Source organism: Toxotes jaculatrix, chromosome 2, assembly GCF_017976425.1.
Source record: "Toxotes jaculatrix isolate fToxJac2 chromosome 2, fToxJac2.pri, whole genome shotgun sequence".
Lineage (NCBI taxonomy): Eukaryota > Metazoa > Chordata > Actinopteri > Toxotidae > Toxotes > Toxotes jaculatrix.
The window spans coordinates 9,082,856-9,108,264 of record NC_054395.1 but is presented as its reverse complement, the minus strand read 5'-3'; the positions used below and the strand labels follow the sequence as shown (position 1 = coordinate 9,108,264).

The 25,409-nt window shown below is 42.5% G+C and overlaps 2 protein-coding genes across 2 annotated transcripts in view; both read left to right on the top strand.

The window, feature by feature from the left end:
- The window catches only part of LOC121194031 (ral GTPase-activating protein subunit beta-like), a 41,167-nt gene extending 27,007 nt beyond the window's left edge, over nucleotides 1–14,160 (top strand). The window contains exon 33 of the transcript XR_005895347.1: nucleotides 14,137–14,160. The gene's annotated coding sequence lies outside the window, so the exon portion shown is untranslated. The remainder of the gene's footprint in view (nucleotides 1–14,136) is intronic.
- The window catches only part of prex1 (phosphatidylinositol-3,4,5-trisphosphate-dependent Rac exchange factor 1), a 78,481-nt gene that overhangs the window by 3,531 nt on the left and 49,541 nt on the right, over nucleotides 1–25,409 (top strand). The window contains exons 2-6 of the mRNA XM_041056523.1: nucleotides 14,775–14,840; nucleotides 15,097–15,219; nucleotides 20,056–20,160; nucleotides 23,485–23,586; nucleotides 23,706–23,867. Of these exons, the coding sequence (XP_040912457.1) occupies nucleotides 14,775–14,840; nucleotides 15,097–15,219; nucleotides 20,056–20,160; nucleotides 23,485–23,586; nucleotides 23,706–23,867 (558 nt within the window). The remainder of the gene's footprint in view (nucleotides 1–14,774; nucleotides 14,841–15,096; nucleotides 15,220–20,055; nucleotides 20,161–23,484; nucleotides 23,587–23,705; nucleotides 23,868–25,409) is intronic.

Below are 25,409 nucleotides of genomic sequence, written 5' to 3'. Positions count from 1 at the left end.
TTAAATATAGACTTTCTCAGCTTTCTTCTTATCTGAAGGCACTTGATGCTTTTGTTTCCTTCAGTCTCATTAGGGGTTTTTCCCTCATGTCCATGGTAGAATGGCAGCTCGCTGTTGACCGCCCACATCATTCTCCATCGCCTTATCACTGATTTATTTTCCACGTGTCTTTGTGCTTTTTCTGCAACCTCCTGGATCTTTAGCCCCCGTGCAGCATCGCTTATCAATCGCAATGATTGCAGTGACACACAAAGAGATGGTTATCCGGCTTTGGCATCTCAGTCATTGTGCATGTCACTCATCCCCTGGCAATTACCACTGCCAACGAGCTCATCCAATGTGCTGGAGGGAAGCATGTAGGGATGGTGAGAGGAGAAGAGGTGAGAAGGGGGCTGGGGTGGGGTGGTGTGAAAGGAGGGATTAGAGGATTCATTTTGCACAGTGTTATCATTGCTAATCTCTGAATCTGTTGCCTTTTCAAGCAGAATGGAAGCTGTCTCATTTAAACAAGCTGATTCCTCTTCAGTTTGAATTTAATGGTGGTAACTGCACTTTTCAAGCTTTTGTTGCAGCAAATTCCCTTGTTTGTGTCTGAATTGATAATTTTTTTGGTACCATAGCTTAGTGGGGATTTTCTTCAGGGCAGCGCTTTGTTGATTTAATCCAGGCAACTGGATTTTCCCTGCCATGTTGACCAAAACGTAGGCTATCTATGACAGGAACGCAGTCAGTGGCGTCACACCCGGTAGACTTGAGGGATTTTCCTTCAAAACCATACAGATGGGGGTTTGCCATTTTAAAAGCTGCTGTTTTTTTAGACCACACTGACCCATGTCATAGTGAATCTTGTTCACTGAAGACGGCCGTGGAATTGTGTGGCCAATAAGTTAGTCAGCTTTTGACCTTCGCTCTGAGCAGTGAGAGACGGAGAGAAGGCTGACCAGGAAGGTCTCGTCGGTCCTGCAGGATAATAGGAAACATCTGGAAACTCTGCTCTCTTTGACCCTTGCTTTAGGCCACACACAAGTGTGATCACACACACGTCAAATACTGATGTGTGTTTGTGTGGCTAAATGATGTTGTTGTTTTAGTGTGCGATTGCACGTACACCATATAGCGGCAGTTTTTTCACACCTCTTTCTCTTCTTTTGCTGTTATTGACTTTTCTATACTTCCACCTGTAATTGCCATTGACAAAACTCGCTAAGCAAACAGGATGACAGGAGCACATGCTCACAAACACAGAGGATGCTATGTGTCGGTGCCCAGGAAGCCACCCGTGAGCTTCTTTTCCAATCTTGTGCCTGTGTGTGCCCTCTCTCCTTTCTTTTTCTTTTCTTTTTTTTTCTTTGCTCCATCCCTCCAGCCCCCTCCACTTGGTGGGAAAGACCAGCATCAAGTTTCTCTGGGCTAGGGGGTTATAAATAGCTTCAGATTCTAAGTCTCATCTTGGCCACAACGTTGGTGGTTTCAACTCACTGCAACCTAAGCTCTGCTGAACTCATACAAACACAGACACACATCACATATATAGTGAGAACGAAGGGGGGGAAACAGCCCACAGTCCATCCTGACAGCAGGTAGAACAGTTACAGTGACAGACTGCTGGGGTTTTGTGAGGGTTTTTATTTTTACTGGGCTTTAAAATCTCTGCTGCTTTGTCAGACTTGAGGGACAGGACACTGAATCTCATCATGTAGCTTTTGACTTCCAGATCAAACCTTCAGATGCTGAAGGTTTTGTTCCGTTGGGACAGATGTGCTGGCGATCGAATGAAGCAGAAGAGAGGAAATTTAACAGTCTGGTTTAAAAATATTGTATCCTCTCATTTAATCCGCCATGCTAAATGTTCAATGTGCCATAAACTACAGGCTTTTTTTGTTAACTAGAGTTCATGTTTGCATACTAAGACCAACAGAACTACCTTAACCTGAAGTCAGCTTTTAAACCATTGACCTGCCTTTTGATGTACACTTATGATGTTAGTGTTTTAAGGCGCACCCCTCCATCTCGCTCTGAACAATCGGTACCATGCAGTGCAGCTACTGTTCAGTGCAGTGTGTTGCATAAATGGGGGTAAATGCCAGTTTCCAACTTAATATTGCCCTTTTTTTTTTAGTCATGTGTTTTGATAAGCCATTTCTTTGAGGCATAGGACTGCAGGAATTTTAAGAATTCAAGTTAACAAGTCTAAACCACTGTAACACCCTGAGGCATGATGTCAACACCCCCCCTCCCCCCTTTCCCCTCCACAAGAGATGTTTGCGATTAGCATAGGATAAAAGTTATCTCACATGATCAGCGTGGATGGATGTTTTTTGGAACTTGAATCTGTTCAGCAGTGTGTCCCGTGAAATCTGAGGTTTGTGGAGCTAAGAGAGTCACGAATCAGTGGTCAGTTGGGTATTATTTCAGCTTACTGATTTCTCTGTGTCAGACATCAGCCCATGCAGTGTCAACAATGCAGCCCAAGGGGACTTTTCAGATGCACTGTTTGGGACATTTTTTACGACTGGAGCAAACATCCAACAAGAGACACCGTCACTGTGTGTGAAAAGCTCTGTGAAGCACTTTTCAACAGGCTGATACACGATACAATGGGTGACCTGGACTGAATTGTAAAAGTGCGACAACATGAGCTCTCTGATGTCCCTTTGGAGATCATGACCCGGACAAAGTTAGGACAAGTACTTTCTCAGGGTGGATACTGGGTGCAGTAGCTGTGCAGCATGGTTTGGAGTACGCTCTTGAAGGGTGGATGAATAGGATGGATGGATACCTGCAGAATGTCTTGGCGTAATCTTTCCCCTCTGAGTTTCCCATTTGGTTTACAGACTGTGGCTGCAGGCTTACAATGTTTGTTTGCTTTCTCAAATACGACCAGATGTGTGGCTTCTTTCAGGGGTCAGAGGTCATTTTCCCGATAGGAAACGGCGGAACAAAAAACACAACCACAGAACACCTTTCCACAAAGCTTCTTGAGTTTAGAGAATATGGCAAAGATGTTTGATAAAGCCTGGGTTAGATTACCAGACTGTTGAAGTCTTTCCTGATCAGGGTGGGTCAGAGTAAATGCCTGGCCTGTATGCTGACCAGCCAGGAAGCTGTTCACATGATACAATGGGACAAAGAAGGAGTGTCACACACACATTACACACTAACCCACACACTCCTAAGTAGGTCTTCTATTGTTTTTCTGTACCATGGTGCAAATGCATTTTGAAGTGACATTAACTATTGTCTTTGAAATATAATATAATTGGTGGTATCCATGAAAGTTATGTGGTATCCATGAGAGAGCGATGCTGCTTTGAAGCATTCTTCTTTTTCAGTTCATTGTCGTCTCTTTTGTCCTTCACTTTTGTCTGCAGGCTCAGGTCTTCTCTTTAATGATAACCTAGAATTCCCACTTCCTCTGAAAGACTGTTGACATGTGTGTTGTGACAAACTGAGACCGAAAAGTGCGTCAGAGCGTTGCTGTGTGTGACAACCTGAGTGAGTGGTGCAGTTGTACAGGAGGTGGAAAGATAAGGCAGGGAAAGCAGAACATTGCTGGACTCAACTCTTCTAGCGAATTGCCGCTGCAACAAACAGGGAACATTAGCAGAGCTGAAAACAAGTTGGGCCTATGGTGCAATTGTCTTGTCATGATTGTCACTTTGTTAAACATTAGCTCGAAGGAGAAAAAAAATTCACTTCACCAATTAGTGGAGATCTTTGCCTGTTTATGTTATTAAAGCCCACAAGTTAAAGTGGCTGCCGACCATGTTGTTATAAGTGTTGATGACAGCTGCTGATAAATTCTTGGGCCTGGTTGCTGAAGGGCTTTTATTTTGGCATTCATTCAACGTGATGACATTTTTGCCAACTAACATGGCACGATTAAAGGCTTGAGTCATCGATGCTTGAGCTGTTACAGTGATGATTTTGCCCTCACGTCATGACAGGAAGCCTTTTAGGAAATGGTGCTGCATTTTGACATGAAGAATTGTCACAACTAGTTTTTTTTTTTTGTTTTTTGGGGGTATTATTGCCTCCAGCTGTGATTGACATGACCCTTTACAGGATTGATATGCGACAGAAAAAAACAACAACTCGTAAGTCAATGGAGCCTTTGTTTTAGTAGGGATTTTACCAGGACCGGCTGGATTTTACCGGGACTGACTGTCTCTTTTCATCTTGTGATTACATGTGATTCAGTCTCACAAACAAGCTTATCTCTCCTCTGTACTTTTGCTTGCACAGAGACAGAATATTGTGAATCAGAACTATCCTGGAAACATCACTTTCAGAAGTGGAAATGAATGCGAGTGTTAGTTGCATTAGTGGCTGCTGAAATGAGAAGTTGAATGAATGTAGGTCAGTTGCATCAGTGGTTTCAGAGCTCGAAAAAGACTTTCTCACAAAGAAAAGGCTTTAACTAGCTGCCCTCTGACTGTCTGTTCATTAAACACTGTTCTCTGTCACATTGGTAAATACTGTTTGAGTTAAAACCAGTGGGTGATCTCTATGATCCTCCCTCCTGCTTTTCCAAATCATCATTATTGTCGAGTGTGGGATACTAATTTGTTTCGTTACCACCATCTTTTCTCTGTCTGTGCTCATGTGTTTACGTCTGCCCAGCTGATTTTCAGGTGTGGCATATTGAGTGTGGTTTTTCTTGGTTATGTCCCATATATGAAAGAAACAAACCTGTGTTTTCTCTGAAATACCCATGTGTACAGGTGTTATGAAAAATGTAGGAAATCGTTGTCTGGGTTTAGCTTAAATGATCAGCTGTGTTACACCTTTCTTTTTCTGTAGCTGGTCTCTGGTCTGTTGGAGGCTTCACAGGTCTCTGATGGCTCACTCAACACCACACTCGCCACACTCTGATCCAGTCTGTGATCCCTACGTCTGTCAGCACCAAAAAAAAACACACGTCCAAACGTCCAGATGGCCTCTGCAATCTGGTCCATGTTGTTATCTCCAGATCACCACATGTCACCCCTCAACAGGAAAGCTACATGCAAAAGGTCTTACAGACAAACCTGAGCATCAGCGCTGGTAGAGATGAAATTAGGTGATTATTTAGCAGAAACACTCCCCGTGAGGAGAATATGTTATCTTAGCAGTGTGGACCTAAATATTAATTAACATGACGCTTTGAGATAAAGACCATTTTAACAGATTCACAGGTTGGAGCAGATGTGCAGGTCTGAATTGTTGGCTGTTAACACCCACAGTGTACAAATGGGGAAACAAATACAAAAACATGCCCTCCACACTAATGTTCTTCACAGGCTATTTCCATTCCCATTGTCACAACACAGTATGTGCGAACGAGTGTGGTGTGCTTCTCTGTATTTTGTTCCTGTAGACGTGTAATGAGAGACAGAATTGACAGTGAGTCTGTAATTGTGAGACAGTAGCTGCCTAACAACCTGAAAAAAAGAGGAGATATGCATGGTATTTATAGCACATTAATTACATGCAGCTATGGTGAAAGAGGGAGCATCTAGCAAAATGAGAAGGTGTTAGTTTTAAATGCCTCATGCCATGCCTGATAAAAAAAGGTATGCTTACAATCCCTGTAGTAGTCAAACCTTTGGAAAGTATAATTTTTAACTGACTGAAAAGGCTTGATACAAGCTTTTTACTGCAAGTGTTATCACATCTTTGTATTTCACATATTGATCATGTGCACTATGCGTTCATTAATGCAACAGAGCTGATGTGGGTTTGATGAGTAGGCAGTCTTAAACACAAAGTCCCTGGTCCAGTTCTGTCTGTCTCGCCTCTGTGGTTGAGACACTGTCTCATCCCCTGTAGTGTTTAGTTTCCGCCCATGTGAGCAACTCAAAAAGCCCTAAAGTTTAAAGTTCTTCAAAGCGGAAGTGAGTGAGAGGGGGTGAAAAAAAAACTGGACAAGACTCAAAGAAGACTTTGTGTTTTGGTGACTGGCTCTGCCAAAAAGGGTTTCTCTTAGAAGACAGAGAGGGGACTGGTTGGAGGGTGAAGGGAGAGCTGGAGGATTTTTTAGAGGGTTTGGGAGAGATGTGAATTACGGCTTCAGAGAGAAAGAAGCTTGCTAAGGTTTACTGGGGTCCCTCATTGTGGCAACGCCACGGGCCATTCTCTGGCTCTGCTGCACTCATGCCACAAAGAGGGGATTTCTTCATTTATTTATTCAATTTCATGCCATGTCGACCCCAAAATGGCCCCCGTCCCCTCTCCAAAACTGCCCTGTCCCTCTTTGTGGCTGGCTACCCAAATCCTTTCTCCAGAAAGAGAGACCCTTAATGGATGCATTGTTTTTTAGCTTGTTGTTGTTTTCTCTTAGATGAGGAGGGGGTAGAGGGTTGGAGGCTGGTGAGCTGAGAACTCACACAGAAAAGTCCTGAATCTGTGGATCTGTGATTCTGTTGGAGGGTTGTTTCAGTAGGTGTGGGAACCGCAGCGAATTGAAAAGGGCCTCTCAGGGACCCGCTGGAAAAACCTTGACAAGTGTTAGAGCTTGTTCTTGATATACGGGGTCTCTTGTGATATATCTGAATTGAATGAGATGGCCCAGTGCTGTTGCTGAATGCTGATGGTAGCCATGGGCAAACAGAAAAATGGCCCAGTTGTGTCCCCCATTAACACCGTCTTTGTTTTCATTACGGACAAGCTGTCGGAATGAGACAAATCTGCCCCAAAAGACAATAATACATTTTGATGGTTAAAAATCAAAACAACGTTGTACCTAGGTTGGTGCCATCTGATTGGCCAATATTAATATTGATCTCTTTGTCCAGTGGGTCACTGAGGAGTGTTTTCTGTCCATATTAATGCAGGCTTTCCTTATAGTACAGCCCAGTACAAAACTACCATAGTTCCCAAACTGCCCTTCAAGGTGTCATGTGATCATGTTCTCTCAGACATTCATTTTCCCATTAATCCCTGTTTAATATGGATAACCTTTGCTGAAGGTAAACACACAAATTAAAAGGATCTTCTGTTCCTCACTCTGAGTGACCAGTGAGGCAACATCCCCTGACAGCAACGTGACAGCAGCTCCAACAGCTACGACCCTGACTGTACATCTGACTTACCCTCGTGTCGCAACTGGACAGTCTGGCTATTAGGACATTTCCTTACTTCTTCTAGTTATTTCCCTGCTGGTTTTTACTATTGCAATTATGACCATGCAGAGTTTCTTGTGTTAAGAAATTACTTAGAATTATTAAGATCTGAACATTGTTAAGGAATCGTAGATGAATTCAAGCTTTTTTCACTGTCAGGTTAGTGAACTTTACAGTTTTTTTTTGTGTGTGAATTCTCTGCCAGTCACTTAAAAGTGTTCACTGTGTTACGTGGTTGGTTTAGCGGCAGGTGGGAAACTCTGTTCGGAGGCAGATAAAGCAGACGTCAAGGCAGCAGGCCTCTTACTCACTGTCCAGTGGAGCGAACACTGAGCCCACACCAGCATATGGTCCATCTGTATCTTCACACCTTACTGTCTGGCCCCTCTTCGCTCTGATAAACCTCAACATTTAGCAAACCCCCCCCCCCCCCAACTCACATCTGACCTTTTGGCTGTCGGTCATATGAGATGATGCCGGATGCCTCATACGACACAAGACCAGTTATTGGTGTTAAACAGCGATCGCACTGTCTGAGTTCTGGCTATGATGGATGTTGGGTTAGACATGGCGTGTTTTTTCAGCTTACCCAGTGCTATGATAGGGGGTAAAGTGGTAAAGGAGTAAATAATGAAGACAGCGACCTTGCATTTCTGTTTGTTCCTTTCGATAGCAATAAATAGCTTCATCTTCCACTTATCATTTTATAATTGTTGGTGCCTTAAAAGGTAGACAGCATGGTCTCATTACACTGTGGCTGTCGAACCACAAAGTTAAGGGTTTAAGTCTACAATTTAAATCACTTCTAGGTTTATAGTACACAGTGTGATTTATTTGTTTGTTACAATGTGGTTGTCTGCTAGTACAAACTGTCAGAACAAAGCTGAGGTGGCGGCTAGTCAAACATGTCATGTACTTCCTTTTCGCTAAAGCCACACTTCCTGTCCAGAAATGACATCTGCTGCTTTTGTGTGAAGAGGCACCGCTTCATTCTGCACACTGTTTGTTTTCCTTCCCTGCTGAGTTGTTTAGCCACTGCCTACCTGAGTGGAAAGAAACAAAATTCATGTCAATGAATTCGCTGTCTAAAAAAGTGTCGGCTTTTGTTCTGCGTGATTGCTCTGGTTTCTCTTCCTGTTTGCATACCACACACTCAAAAGCACCGGCAGAGATATGCGTGCACACTTCTTCTGTTGCAGTTTGGGTTTTTTTTTTGTACTTGTCCTCAGTTGCACATAAATAGTTGCAATAAAGTGGACAGTGAGAGTTTACGTCAACTGGTCATGTGCCCATTCAGCAAGTGACATGTTTACAGCTTTCATGTAAACTGCTGTGAGGGCAGTCTCACACTTGAGCACAGCTCCTGGCTGGTTTCTTCAGTTATTTGAGGGAGAGAGTGATGTCTGCTTTGGAATGAAAATCTTTTGAAACTGTGGATAGATTGTGCAACCTGCGTCTATGACAAAACTAGATGCTGTCTTATCTGCATCTAATGTCCCACTTTTGTAACACAGAAGAGGCTTTTTATTACACGCACAGAGGGTGGGACCAGGCCTGCCAGGCTCCATGTCATCACGCAGCAGCACCTTTAAATGAGCTCATAACAGTGCAGACAGAATATTGCTCTTTGCAATTATTTTCACTGTGGAGGTAAAAAAAAAAATTACAGTAGTGAGCAGTCCTGTAAAGGTCCACATTTCCTGTGGCTCTGAAAACGAGGTTTGACACTTCAGTAAATTTACTGAAACTCTTGGGCCCAAACTCTGGGCCCAGAAAAACATCTTGTGTTTCGAGTGTGAAAACACCCTTGCTCCACAGTTTGTAAATGAGGGCAGAGGAAGGGGTGTGGGGTTGTGAAAATTCTAACATGTAGTTCAACTCTTTAACCGATTATGCAGAAAGAAACATTTGTGGTGTTTCTGTTTTGGGTAATTGAAAATTGCAAGTCAGCACTGTCAGAGAAAATGGACAACGTCGGCCTTTGTGCAGTCATCTGCTACCTCAGTGTCAAGGACTTATCACCCTAGAAGGTCCTTGGCCTGATTTGACCTGATCTGGCCCCTCAGACTACTACCTCTTCCCCAAGATGAAGAAGGAGCTCAGTGGTCGCCATTTTGACAGTGATGATGATATTATCACTGCTGTGGACCACTTTCCGAAGGTCTAAGACATTGACTTATACAAAGAAGGGATCTGGATCTTGCTGGATGAAGTATGTAATTGTAGGAGGGGACTATGTTGAAAAATAAACGTCAGAGTTTTCTAAGATTGAGTCCTTCTACCTTAGGCCGCAAACGTATCAATCACACGGGATCAAAGCACACGGGTTTGTTTCTGGGAACACAGGCTGATATGGAACCGTATCCAAGGATTTAACTAGATCAGTCAACCTGTTAAATGTTTCACCATTTTCTCCCGCAGGAAAAATGTCTGACCGCATATGGTCAGGGCCTGGGCCTTCATCTGTTTGGCTTCTGTAGTAAACATCTTGTTTAAACACTTTTAGCTCCAGTCTGGACCATTTGTATAATGAAATGAACAAACGGATTCATGGCTTTCTTGGCTTTGTCAGATCCATGCACTTGACAAGCAAAGAGACGCAGCCAAGAAATTTTAATAACCGGTGACATTTTGCCGATACCTGCATATTGCTGTCAGGATGTAATAATGTGCTGCTGCAGGCCTTTCTGTTATGAATGGAATTAATGGGCACAGGCTTTTTTTTGAGTTAGTAAGTAGGAAATAATTTACAACAATTATTGAGCAACAGAAAGAACATAGTCTTATCAACAAGAGAATGCTTGCAAGAATGAAAACAAGTCTTTGTCCATACATATCTTCAATGAAAACCTGAAAAAAATAAAAGGATGTGGGAGGTGCAAAAGTAAAACAAGTACATTCAGTCTCCTGAACCTGAGAGAAATCATTGTGATTAACAATTAAGATATTTAGCAAAATGTGCAAGAATATAAGGCTTTCCATCATCATGTAACTTTTAACTTTTCTATATCAGAAATAATGTATAACCTTTTTTTGAAAATTTCTAGTATGACTTTTGACTTTTCCTTTAATGCAGTACATTGGACTTTCCTGGCTTTACTACAGTAAAATATGGTATAATTCTGCATTAGTGTTGTACTTGGCAGCTACTTTGTGGTCTGCCAAGGAGCTTCATGGTTATGTTACTACCTTCCTGTGGGACTACATCATGAGCAGTTTCCCCTGAAAGCCATCGCCCCTGTGGCAAAGAGACAATCATGTGCAATATCTTTGTTGTGCTCTGTGCTGCAGCTGAGCCCCCTTCGTGCTGCCTCTCTGGCTCATTATTATCAAAAAATGAATTTGTGTCCCTTCTGACCACCTATTATTAACACATTGATTGATATCATTGCTATTTTTAGGTACTGGAGACTAACTAGGCATCTTATACACACAATCTAATGTGAGCTGCTTAGGGCAGCCTGTTCAGGAAAGGCTTACAGTGTGCGTACACAATTGTGTCTTATCTATCTACGATCTTTATTTTTAAAGACTGCAGTTTGATATAAGCGTTGTGGTTTCAAGACATAATCACCTCTTAGTTCATCTGCATCAAATTCACTCTCAGTGTGGGTCAAGAGCTGACCTGTGGCTGAATCAGATTCCACATAACAACTAATCGGAGACAGATCTGTCTGCCTTGACCAACAAAGACAGAGTTATTGTTATTCATTGTTCGTGTAAATACGATACATCGACGTCTGATCCTCCACTTAACATGATTACACACCCCCGGCTCACTGGTGATGATGTACTGATGTCAGAAAAGAGGCAGAAAGGTCACCTAAGATGGAGATATGAAAGTAAACCATAGCACCATCAGCCACATCCTGCTGCCTCTCAGCCTTCTGATTAAGAAGTAATGAGCTCGACAACTGTGTCTGTGTCCAGTGGGTAGAGTAGAATTACAGTGTTTATCATGACTGCTGTGTTTGTTTTTCATGATTGATCTATTTTTCCAATAACAACTAGCTTAACCACATAGTCTAGGAAGGATGGCTGTTTCAATATTCATCTCATATCTTAATGTCAGTGTGTGTGTGTGTGTGTGTTTGCAAAGCCCTGAGGTATTGGCCTCTCCATGCAAATGATGCATGACTTGTAATATGCTGAGAGTTATCTGAGGGTGCAGTCACATCTGCTTCTTTTCTGTTATCCAAACATGGACGTGTGTATGGTGCAGTGGTGAAATCGAGCACCTGACATGAGAGTTTGGCGAAACAGGTGAACTGTGCCAGATTTATTCAATATTCCTAAGCGCCCTCACAGGGTCAGCTTTTAACCTGTTGGTACTGACGTATGTTTCACTCAAATATAGTTCCTGGTACAGTAGGTATCTCCAGGACCACATTTTGCTATGATGATACACACACAGACTACACAATTGAAAGTGATACCAGTCCCACTGTTGCAGCTGGTAATTCAAATCCAATCAGGACTTGTTAACAGAAGTCTCATGGAATCACTGGTAGCCGTGTGTGAGTACTGGTAACCTGTCATCTTGCCAAGTTATAAACTCCAGCTGTGGAGGAAGTCAAAACAAATCAAATTTGAGTCTCTGTATCTTCTGCTAAGTATGACTGACTTGCCTGTTTTCTTGGCAGGATGTTGCCTGATTTAGTCGTCATTACTGTAAAGTCCTCAAGAAAAAGCTGAATATGAAAATCACTCCAGACTGCAGTCTGTCCAATTACGATGCTAGGCTTCCTAAGCACAATGAACCGCTGTCCATGAGATGTCAACATCCTTCCAATTATACCCATCATACCTTCTTTTGGGCCATTTCCTGTTGTTGATTCTTATGAGGCTCTCAAAATATTACAGTCCAGACTATAAAAATCATGCTTGGTGTGCATGTCCAGTGTATTCTCTGTTTTGTCATCTATTGTGGCTCTGCTGAAGCCAGTGTCTCAGTCAGACAGAGAAAGGTGGACAGAGAGAGCTTCCAGTTTTCTCTCCAAATAAACCTGTGTGCTTTGTGATGGAACAATGAAGACAGCCAATACAACCTTGGTTGAGAATGAGGCGAGACCTGGACTGAAAGGGCCTCTTTGTTGCTCCTTCCCACCATCCTCCCCGCTGATCCCCCTGTCACCACATCTGTGTGGCACATTTTGTTTAAGAAGTGAATCCTGCCTGGATGGTAGCTGTCTGAGATGTCAATAAGCAATGACTTAGAAGTCTGGATATGTGAGTTTTTTCTGTTCCTGTCTTTTTGTTTTCATCCTTTGCCCCCTTTACCGTCTCCCGCACCTGCCCCGCCCTCACCATGCTTTACTTAAATCGAGGAAAAACTGTGTATCCTGTCTCTTCTTGTCTCCTCTGCCAGCGAGCAATCTCTCACATGAGTGACTCCTCCAGTGTGGCCATGGTACAAGTTGCCATATGGGAGATTTAATTAGTGTACGCCTCAAGCACAATCAGCTCCCTCCCAAAACCAGTCGAGAACACGGCAACTACTGCTTCTCTTTAATACTGGTCTTAATTAGGGAGGTGGCAGCTCACTGCTAAGGACCTTTGCTTTCTATTTTGGTAACAACCTACGCAAAAGCTAGTAAATAAGAGAAAAAAACAGGGAAGGGGGGGCAGTCCTCCCAAAGTGTTCGGTCTCTGAGGAAATGATATGATTGCTGCCTGACTGCCGGTTAGCTGGGTTCTATCTTTAGAGCAAATGTGTGATTACAAGTGTCAGTCTTTCATTATAGGCGAGTAACTTACTGCAAGAAATACATGTATTAGGCTGATGTTCTGTGGGGCGTATATATAGAGCATGCAAGGGTTTTCTATAAAGGGGCGGTTGACCAGAATGTCAAATAAATATATTTTCTTTCTTACCTTTCATTCTTGTGGTGTGGAGCCATTGCAGATTGTTTTGGTTGCTCTGAATAATCCACAGAATGCAGTGTCAACAGTTTTTTGCGTAGAAAGTAGTTCCAGTGAAATTCGCTATGGTGGATTTTGGACCTTAGCATTTTCTGAAGGCAGATCAGAAAGAGTAGCATCCAAAAAAGCTTCAAGTCTTTAAAGATGTTAAAGATGAATAGTTTGCATCAAACACATTTTATTAAATAAAAAGGTTCAAAACATGTTTTTATTCCTCAAACTCTGGCTACATATCAGCACAGATATTGACATTGTTTCCACATTGAAGAAGAAGGAGCACCCTCCTCTAGTGTTGCCACCATGTCCACATGACCTGCACGAAGGCCGACATTGTCCATTTTCTCAGACAGTGCTGACATGCAATTTTCCCGAAACAGAAACACGACAGAAGTTACTTCAGACTTTCTGCCTAATCACTCAAAGAGTTGAGCTGCATGTGCATGTACCAAGAGCTGTGTAACTCATCTCCTTCTACCTTTGGCCACGAACTGATCTGTCAGCCCTCGTAGCACCACTGACCTTTTGTACACGAGTGTGCAGGTAGTGTGTCTACAGATCACGCTGCTGCTTGTTTCATCATTGTGACTTTGAAGTGGCAGGTGCAGATCAACCCAGAGGTTAGAACAAGAGCAGTACATTTTCAGCAGTAGATTTTCAGCATCATTGTACATCCATCATTGAACACTAAAAACCTTTTTTCCTTTCTAATAGCCTTCATCCACGTGGCAAGCTATCAATTTTCAGGCTTGAGGCACAGAAATTCAGGCAGACACAACAGTGGGAGCCTGTGAGACGAAGGAGGCTTCAGGAGTAGAGTTTTATTTGGTGGTTTGCGGATACATATCTCCTCTCCTCTATCCTTTTTCTTTTCAAGACACTATTGGTGTCTGGAGATGAGGCAGGCAGACAGACTGAGGCAGGTTAAGCCTTTCAGACACAGTGTGATAGACAGAGAAATGGGGAAGACGGAATAAAAGAGACTGTTTGCAGATTCACTTCCCCTCTCTTTGCCTTTCTTTTTTTTTCTAAGTCAGAACTGATTGGCAGGCTTGCACACACACACACACACACACACACACACACACACACACACACACACACACACACACACACACACACACACACACACACACAAAGCTCAAGCTGACATGAGCCTATTACGGTTGTCTTTGCTGAAGTGGTGTGTGGAGAAGCTGCAACGATGAAGTGGTTATTTTGGCTGATGTCTTACAGCTGAATTCTCAGGTGCATCAGCTTCTATTTGAGTCGATCCAAACAGTGAGCTTCAGGTGTCATGCGACAGTGAAAAAAAAAACCCCATCTTGTCATATAATGGAAAGTTCTGTGGTACCTGAGGGACAGTGAAACAAATGTCACACGTTTGTCTCAAACCATGAGAGGTAATTTTCCGTGAAGTACGCGAGTGGACGTGGGACTACAAGCAGTGTGTGTGTTTATGTTCAGGCATAGTGTTATGACAGACTCCTCTGTGTGGTTTATGAATCTGTTTCCTCAAAACAAAGAGTATACACACACTCTACCTTTAAAATAACCAGTAGAGGGAACCTGGACTTCCACGTCTGGACTTTTTTTTCATCTTGTTGAATCATCCTTGCATGTTTGAATCTTCATATGCTTGCAATGTCCTAGATGCACATTAAATGTTTCAGGCCCAGGCCTTATCAATAATAATGATAAATAACAATGTTTTTTTTTTTTTAACCTTTGTTGTGTCTGTTTCCTCCTCAGGCATTTTTGCAAAGAATCAGACAAACTGCAGATGACCAACAGTGTCTGTCTCCTGAACACGTCAAGGTATGACTGGCTTTTGAATACTTTACTGTGCAGGCAATAGAAAAAGCCTGCAGGTCAAAACATGATTGATATTTTTTTTAATCCTGAGATGCACAGATAAAATATTTATTCTCTGATTTACCTTCTTTTCCCACATCTCTGTCCATCTGTTGGTCACTTCCTTGCCCCCCCTCCCCCCTTCTCTTCCTTCCACCCTGCCCCTTTATCTCTTCCTTCCTCTGTATCCCCTCCCTTTACATCATCCCTCTGTTTATAGATTCTGTTTTCAAATATTGAGGACATCCTGGAGTTGCACAAAGAAGTGTTGTCCGCCGTGGAGGCCGTTCTTCAGCCCGAACCCCAGCCTCAGCATGCACTGGGACACGTATTCCTCCAGTTTGTAAGTGCACGACACACACAAAAAGACACACGAAACAACAGACAGTCACGTGTATATACAAGCACATGGACATGCATGTGGGGGTGCATGCATGCATGAATTCCTCTTCCATGCAAAAACCCACACACACAAACTCTTTTCATGGGCTACCCGTAACCACAGATGCAGGGAAAGCGTGCGGAGCCTGCTGTGAAAATACCCCTTAATTCTGTCTTACTCACATGCACACCCCTCCCATCTCTTGGACTCCCCATTCACACACACACACACCTCCACCCTTTTGCCTTTCCTCCTTTTTTCCAAACAGGCCTGCATCCTGTCAGGCAAAAGACTCTCTCTTCCCTCCATCCCTCTTCATCAGTCTGTGCAAGTCACTGTCTCTGCCATCTCCTTCTTTTGCCCTTCCATCCCTCCATCCAAAGATTCCTCTCCGCTTTGTGACCCGGCCACCTCCAACCCCTCCGCTCCCCTCTGTTTGAACTTGTTTGGCCCCGGGGAACAAACAAAGAAGGGTCTGTGTCCGGGGAGGAAGAGATGGTGTGTCACTCAGCGAGGGCACAATGCTTCTGCTGGTAGCACTCAGTCTCAAGCTCTCTCGCTCTCTCTCTCTCTCTCTCTCTCTCTCTCTTTCTCTCGCTTTCTCTCGCTTTCTCTCTGTTTGTCTCTCTCTGATAAACTATCTTCAATTCACTTTCACTAAGGCACAAAACAGCTGAGGAAGGTATCAGCGTACAGAATAGTATTGTTGCATTGTAAGGAGATCAGAGACAACTCAAATCTAATGTCAGAGCCAAAAGTCTGTGAATCTTTGTCGCTACAGCTAAACTCAATCCCTGACACTATTTCTGCCCCCAGAGCAGGTTTTGCCTCTGAGAAATATTTATATAGCTAAAAAAATTCAACATCCATTTTATGAACCACCCCACCTCTCTGAAGTGAAATGACACGATCAATAAAAATCTATCCACTGCCTGCTTGTAGCATGAATGACATTTAATTCAACAGCTATCGCATCTGGGGATAGCTGTTGAATTAGCTCATCAAATCGTACCTTCACACATGTGCGAGCTGTCATGGTCGTTCAGCTTGTCAGGCCAAGTGTCAGGGAGGAGAATTGATTAAAGGAACCCAGCATGTTTTTTTTTGTTTTTTTTTGCAGTCGGACTGGATGGGCAGCTGGGAAGCTGCAGGTGAAGTGATTTGTTTAAAAAGAACAGCCTCATTCTCTTCATAATCTCAGTTTTCTTCAGACCTGCCTTTTTTCATGACAGGAAACGTAACCTTTGTGACTCAAGCTAGTATTGGATATCGCTTCATGATGAGTCATAGTGATAAAGCAAAACTCAATAAATGTCTCTGTAGCAACTGATATATTTAAGTAATAATTTTGTGCATTTTTATGATTGTGATGTCAAGTGAAAATAGACTTTAAAGCAAAGGCTATATATAGTATTTAATTATATATAAATATTATAATATAGTGAATGTTTCTATGTATCAGACCTGCAACTAATGGCTACTTTCATTATTAATCAGTCAATTATTTTTTTCAATTAATTAATTAGTCATACAGCAATGACAAAATAATATCCCTCACAATTTCACAGAACCCAAGGTGACATCTTCAAATTACTGATTTTATCTGACTGAGATAATCTAAAACCCAAAGATATTTAATTACTATAAAAAGATATATATAAAAAAATGAAAGCAGAAAAACTGCAACCAGATTGGGTTAATGGAATACCTCGCCATTTATAAATTGTTTAAAAATATGTTTTTATGAGGAGTTATGTGCTGGACTTTTTCTTGGCGATGCACCTGCTGGAGTCTTACACTTTGATACCTGTACAGGTTAAACAAATATAACATTTTGTTACCTTTGGACAGAGTTGGGCTAACTGTTTCCCCTTGTTTCCAGTCTTTATGCTAAGCTAAGCTAATTAGCCACTGGCTTCAGCCTCATATTTCCTGTATGGATGTGACAGTGGTGACGATCTTTTCCTCTAACGCTCAGTTCTCCAAAATGTTGAACTGTTCCTTTAAATGACATCAATCAAAATAGTTGAAGACTTTTCAAACAAATGTAAATATAAACACATGCAGTTCTTTTTCACTTTCGTGCTTCTCTTTGTTCAGGTTTGTGTGTTCCTCCATCTTTGTGTGTGTGTGTGTTTCTGATTGTGTGTACTACCATGTTTGTGCATCTTTCTGTTGAAGTATTGAGCTTCCCACACACACCACCTTTGTTGCTGCATATCCATTACACTTCCCTCTCCTACCCCATGACCTTTGTCTCCTTCAATACTGACACCTCTCAGCCAATTGGTTGGCCCCGTCTGGCGCCCTCCAGCCGTAGCCCTTGACCTCGCCCAGAGGTCAAAACCATGACTGGGATTTGATTAACCTCCGGCATTGTTCCACCAGACTGTCTGCCACTCACAGTTTGGGAAGAAAAATGGGAAGATTCATTGCTATTCAAAGTCAGATGTTGCCAAGATGCCTTGGGAGGCTGCAAATGGCTGCACCAGTCTTTGATTTTGAATTAACATAACCAGAATAGTTTGTCATCAAAACTCCTCGTGAACATTATACAGATGCTTCTTCGTCAATATTAATGAATTTAGGGCATTTTGCAGTGTTTACCAAATCAGGTTTATCGTGCTAACTCAGGAGTCTGTTTCCTCTGACCAGACACTCACACATGGATGTGCTTAGGATTATTCCAACTCTGCAAAGGTGAAAAAGTGACTCCTGTTAGAGGAGAAATCAGAGACATCAATATTTGCTCTATTTCTGGATGTGTGTATGTGAGCACTGTGCAAAAAGCAACAGTCATGTCATTATGCACCTTCTGAACTACACCCATTATGCTTTGACTCTGTCAGTGTTTGATACTACCCTCTCATCTAGCCTCCGGAATAACATTCCAATGACGAGCAATTCAGATGAAGACTTATGTTTATCAAAGGGACAGCCCAAGTCGTGGAGTTATTCTGGGCACAAGTGATGTCTTTCAGTCCTTCAGCGTAGTCCCAGTCTTTAGAATGGACTGTGTGGAAATTAAAGGCTCACATTTTGGTCCTGCTTAAACTTCTAAGCTACTCTAAGTAGTGCCTGAATTGACAGTGTACTTGTTGTCACCTGAGGAAAGGAAACACCTTGGAGTGGACTTTGGTTGTAAACATAGCTGCATATAACATTTCTGGATTTCACAGTCTTGGCGTGTTCAGTGTAGACTGTGTCCAGTCGTAGCTAGCTGTGCTTCCTGGTTAAATAATTGGGGAGAGCAGACAGAAGACAAATACACAAATAATTAACTTTCTCTTTTTTTAAATAATTAACAATTTTGCTACTAATAATTAACTTATAATTAACAAATAGTCTAAACTGGTACATGTACATTTACAAATCCCTCCTGTGCTCCCCTCCTTGATCTGTGTAGTATATTAACTCAGTTTGACAGTATCTGGTCCTTCACGCCATATGCCGGCCCAGCTGTTGCTCCCAGTGGTGCTTTGGACTGGGATCCCCTGCCAAACGTGGCTTTGGGTGTGTTTGTCTGCCTGCCTCCCTGTGTGGATAAAAACTGCCCACCGTTTACATTGTGCTGCTCACTTGTGTTACACATCCACAGTCGTCTCCTTCTGGTCAAACGGAACGGGACTGAGCAAAAACTCAGGGCTCTGAAAAAAGAGCTGTAAAGCTTTGTTTTGCCACCTCAGCCTGTAAAACAGGCACATTCACACATGTTTTCAGCCGTATGTAGTTACATTTGTGTGTGTATTCATGTGCGTGTGTGGGAGTATAACCACATGCATAACTCTTTTGCACATCCGTGCCTGCACAGGATGCTGGCTTGGTTACATTTGTGTTTTTAAAGGTGTTGTCCTAGATAATCATTTTATGGATTCCATAACATTACCCAGAGATGCTGTCAAACTCTTTAGCCTGATTAGTCTGAGTGACTGAATATTGATTATTCCTTTGTAATATATATATATGGCCAAGCCAGCTTTAAATGCAAAGCTTTTGGGCAGTAGTATTTCGGTTAAGGTTGAAAGTGGTGTCCGAGCACCTGCAGTTTTGGATTTCACTTACTAGGCTGTTTCAGATGACAGTTTCAGTTTCTAGACCTCAGGCTTAGGCCCCACTCTGCACATGGTTTCACATCCCAATTACTGTAGTATGGTCAGGAATACACAACAGGCTTCAATAGGCCTCAGGGTGTAAATTCAACTGCAGCTGTGATACTGTGTATACATTGTTGTCTACAGTATTCTGCATGAATAATGCATTTCAAGCTAGAGTTTATTCAGTGGCTCAGGTGTTGTGTTACGTGTTGTAAAGACAACTCAATGGCAGCTTGACAAAAGCTTCTGAATTAGTTGTGGGGTTGTTTAGTCTTGTTGCAGTGCGATGCTGTCACCTAGGAAATAGAAAAAGTGCTGTGTGTTGGCATGCTATGTAATTTTTTCCACTATGACGTCAACTACTCTGAAAAACAGAAGTCGTACATAATCTGAAAAACCTGATGAAAGTCAGTATGCTTTTCTCTAATCGTTGTTGCAGTTGCACTCTCACATTATAGCCGGGTATTGCAAATGCTGTGTCTGCTTCTACTGCTACCTCTACTACTAATAACTAATGACTGCTGCAGAGGTGCAGTTATCCACCACTGTCGTTGTACAAATGAATCTCGCTACACTGTAGTAATCAGAGCCTTATCCCCAGTTTCAGTCTTGCTCCTGTCACGTGTCTTAGTAGATTCCTCTGTGCATCCTCAACCTAGCCTGTAGAACATGGTAAATGGGGTATTTTCCATTTGTTTTGCAGAGGGAGAGTTTCTCAGTGTATGGCGAGTACTGCAGCAACCACGAAAAGGCTTTGCGACTTCTCATGGAGCTAAACAAAATCCCAAACATCAGGACCTACCTGCTGGTAAGACACCACAGCTTTTCCCCTCTGCCTCGCTTACGTCGCCTTTTTCTTCGCACTGTTTCTCCACCTGTCAAGTCATCGAATCTGTCTTTGTTCTGCTTTTTTTTATGAGCTTCCTTCCTCTTCTCTCTCTGACTCTGACTTCTTTCTTCTTAACTCCAAGTGTGTATAAAGAAATCTCCACGTTTTCATTATTTCGTGTCACATGAGTCTTATAAATCTTTCCCTCCAGTTGTGGTTGGGTTGAGTTTGTCCACAAAAACCTCTCACTTTGTTTTCTTCCTGTTATCTTTACCACCTTCTTCCTTTGCCCTATATTCCTTTCCTCCTGTAAATTATTTCTTTCTCTGTCATTTATCCATGCTCCTCCTCCTTTTTCCTTCCACTGCATCACCTCCATTTCCATGTTAACATATGAATAAAGGCCAGAAACTGTAACAAGGTCACGGGGTTCTTCCTGCCCGGACAGGATGCAACCACCATCAAGGTCATTTCTGTGTCGCTCTTATAGTGTTTCCGCTACCAGCTGTTTCCGTGTTTTGATACCCAAACCTTTGGGCCCTGGACAATGAACTTGGGGCCTTTGAGTGGGGACTCAACCAGTGAAATCATCTGCAGATTCTGGGCCAGCCAGCTGTGGAGTGTTGGCAGCCTTTCTGGGATTGGCCAAGAGATTTGAGACCCTGCGTTTGTCGCTGCCTGATGGTTTGCTTCCATGGCATTATTCTGACCCACAGGCTTGGAAACAGTGGGACCAGTGTGTTGCTGTGTGCTTTGGCTTTTTGCTTCTCCTGGCCCAGCCATGTAGTGGTTAATTGGTTAGGTCTTATGCGACATTGATGCTTCCAAAATAAAATCACTAACACAACATTTGGTTACGTATCGAAGCAGTTGTCAGGCCTGCTCAGTGTAATGTCAAATATTGGATGAACTCTTGTGTTTTGTGTAGCAACCATCAGCAAAATAGAAACAAGATTGATTCTCAAAAATTTAGAAAATTGTCTATTAAAAGTATGTTGACTTGGCAAAGAAAATATGTGGTGTTTTCTTTAGAAAACCAAGGTTAGAACATACACTAATACAGTAGAATGAAATAAAGTTCAATTCTTAGAGTGGCAACCACTGTGAATCACTGCCATAGTAATTAATGGCTGCATTTCCATTGGTTTCTTCCCAGCTGTGTTTAATTCCGGTGGAATTTCTTTTTCTTGATTAAACAATTTCCATGCTAATTGAATCATATGATGAAGGGAGCTTCTGAAATTGTATGTAGAAATGAAGTGTTAATTACACTGGAAGAGAAGTGAAGTGAAAGCAAAAGGAGGTCAGTTTGAAGAGCAGAGGGAATTCTGGCTTCAGGCTGGCAGATTACAAATAAGCAAAAGATAAAAGAATTGGGGTTTGGGAGAGAAGGAAAGAGAGAGGAGAAATTAATACATTAGTAATATATGAAATTTCAAAGTTGTGTTTTTGCTTTTTTTTTTCCCCCCATCACAAATTCTGCACAACCCCCCCACCATCCTCTCCTTCTCTGCGTCGAGCTGAAGGGAATTGCCATATGATTATAATGCTCTATACTGATCTCCTTCCTTCTTTCCCACTGGAGAACAGTCAAGTAGTTTATCTGCATGGCTGCTTTTGATCTTTCATCCCATCCAATGAGCTCATAGCATACTGACAGGCTGCGTTCCTGCACAATTCAAGGCGCAGAGAAACCACGAGTATAACTGTAAGCCCCCCCCCACCCCCAACTTCTGAAGAAACCCCCTCCTTTCAACTGGTTCTGAGGGCTAGTTTCTGAAGGCACAAATCTTCTGGGGAATGAGGCGACATTTTCGAGGTTTCTCAGTGACCCTTTTGTTGAAAAACATCGATATTTGGGAGGGTTAGTAGATGAAATACAGCATAGTAGAATATAGCCACAGCCATAGAGTTTTGCCTTTAATCAAGCCACCATAAAAAATGACAGTGCTCGTTTTTGTTTTAATCTCTTTTTTTCTTTAAGAGAAGCAGAAGGAGACTGATCTTTTGAGGTCCTAAAAATAAGTGCTGAGTCCATGCAGTCACATGGCTTAAAATATTAAAATAAAGACGTGGCAGACAAGCAATACAGCACACTGCCTATGTAAAAGTATAGTAGTATTTACGTACATTTCAAAAACATGACAGAAACAGAGCAGAAAATACCACTTGCAAATACCTGAAATCACAGAATCACCAATATAAAGCTTTGGTGACAGGATGTGGTCATTAGTCGGAAAGCTTTTCTGCCAACTTCAACTGCTGTGGTTTGGACTGAGGTTGTGCACTGAGGTCACAGAGGCCAAGAAACAATCTAATTAATAGAATAAATAAATGATTAGTTAAAGTAATAGCAGTAGTTCTTTATACAATATGAAACAAAACACATGGGCCTACATGACAATTCATGTTGAAAATCACTCACGATATTGATTTTAAGAGACTAAACAAATACACAAATGCCATTGAAGTGGCAGCCACTGCTCCACCATTGCAGATGTACTTTTTGAGCACGTCTCAATCTGCACACAGGTTTAATAACCTTTTAATGGAAGCTGCAGACATATGGAAAATGTACCACACCTAAGGCTTTGCTTCCATACAGACAGAGACAGATTATTCTTCTGCACCTGGACCTGTTGTAGAGCCACAGACTATGACTGAATGGAAACGACAACAATAGTCAATTAAAGTCTGTTTATTACTGGAAAAAATAGAGAGTTGTGAGGAAGGAATGAAAACAGCTGAAATGCTCTAAAATTGTTTTTCAGACAGGTGCTATCTTAGATAATAAACATTTTAAAAGGTTTTATATAGTAGGTGCAGAACAGTTAAATCAAGTTTTCTACGAAGATGCACTTTGCATAAACAAGAACTATTGAAGAAATATTACATTTTCTTTTCTTCTGATTAATCTTTAATTAATTTCCACTGATAACAAAGTGTCAAAGAGATTTACGTACTGTGGAAACTCACCCTCTAACAGGAAGTAAAGCTAAAGAAAAACACCTTGTTCAGAGATATCTGAACTCACAAGCACTTCTTCATCTCTAACTTTTGTATGGACGAAGCATTTTAAATCTACTGGCTTAGTAAATGTATGTGTGTAATGTGCAGATACTGATGAAATATTAAAGAGGTTTTTTTGGGGGGGTTCATGCCTGTATATCTTGCATTTTAGGCAGAATGTCTTTCTTTTTAACTATATGTACATGATGTTTACTTTTTAAAAAAGTGTGTCTAAGTTTACAATGATGTGTGATTTTGTGTGATTTTGTGTGTGTGTGTGCCTTTCTTCTGCAGCACTGTATGCTGTTGGGAGGGAAGAAAAGCACAGATATTCCCCTGGAGGGCTACCTTCTCACTCCCATTCAGAGGATCTGCAAGTACCCTCTGTTGCTGAAGGTACTGGACAGCTGTCACTGTGCTGTTGTTAAATAATAACACCAGTTTTGTTTTCACTCTGCTTCTGGAAATTCTCCTGTCTACCTAAATTCATCTCACTTCTTCTTTCTCCAACGCAGGAACTGCTGAAGAGAACCCCTAAAAAGCACGCTGACTATCCAGCTGTGGAAGAGGCTCTGCAGGCCATGAAGGCGGTCTGCTTCAACATCAATGAGACCAAGAGGCAGATGGAGAAACTGGAGGCTCTGGAACAGCTGCAGTCCCACATCGAGGGCTGGGAGGTGAGGGGAAGAAGGACACAGTTAGAGAGACTGAGAAAGGGGTCAGGGTGACACTAGTCGTGAGGAGACTAGGATTAGTGCTGTGACGTTTAGAGGGTAACAACTGAAGGAAAGAGAGACATAAAGAGAATTATCTTGATGAATGCACTTTTATTCGAGCATCCTGAAAGGCAACACAAGTGTGATGATTCCCTCAAGGTTTCTGCAAACGTAAGAAAAACTGAGTCCTATAACATAACCATGACAGAAGCAGCCAGACTTATTTTAGACACAACTCAACCACCACAGTCTCCATCGTTCTTAGGAGTTCAGCGCTATTGCAGCCAAATCACTGCTCAGAGCACAGGGGCCACGGATGGGGCTTGGGAGCCGAGCGATGGGTCCAGTGAATTTTTCACGCCTCCCTCACCCACCACAACAGAGGCCTTGTCTTAGTGGGTACCAATGGGACAATCCACCCTTACAGGGTGCCAGGGGGGATGCCAACGGGCATGCTGCCCAATCAGAAGAGACCTAGGAAGCAGAGCGCTAGTCTCACATGCACTGGGAGGGTTACATGAGGGGACCTCTGGAGGAGGGTAGAAGAAGAGAACTGAATGATGGAACCACAGAGCGGGCCCCTCTGGGACATCCTACTATCTGGGTTGCAAAACAGACCCTTTTTCTCCCTGTCCCTCAGAAAAATATCACCATTTGACCCTGATAACAATCCACTGAAACAACAAAAAATAACAAATGTTTATTTAGCTTAGTTTGCATCTTCTTCCTGTGCCTGCGTGGGTTTCCTCTCGGTACTCTGGCTTCCTCCCAGAGTCCAAAGACGACAGGTTATGTTAATTGGCGACTCTAAATTGTCAGTAGGTGTGAATGTGAGTGTGAATGCCTGTGATAGACTCAAGAGTGGGTGCACCCCTTCTCTCCCTGCCTCTTGACCAGTGCCAGCTGGGATTGGCTCCAGCCCCCCAGCGAACCTCAGAAGGATAAACAGAATAGCTAATGGATGGATGGAAAAATAATAATGAATAATTAAAATAATTATTACATGCAACTGTAATAGCAGAAAGTTAGTCCCTTTCAGATTGGTTGAATGACTCTAGCCATTAAACAGATCTCAGTCAGCCAAAGTCTAACTTTGACTTCTAAAAATGAATGCGTTTCTGATCCATTTAGCGGAAAACCTCAGACAGATTGTAATTTTTGCAGTCCAAGACAGGCAATTTCTCTGTTCCTTGTCTCTGAACTACTCAGTAGGAGCTTGGAAAGGCACTTCACCCCAACCCTGCCCCCCTATTGAGCCTTCAACCTAACAGCATTAGTCTCGCCCTTCTTTCCTCTCTCCAGCCACTCTCAGGGATAATCACCTCCAGCCCCTAATGGAAGAGACCGCCAGTAGTGCTGAAGAAGGTCCAGATGCATTACCGCTGCTCGTGTCTGCTGTGCACATGCACACGCATGCACACATGCCACCATGTAGTTGTCCACTGTACGCAAGCTACGCATACATTACAAATGCAGTGAAAGCATAGCCATGTCTGCAGACAC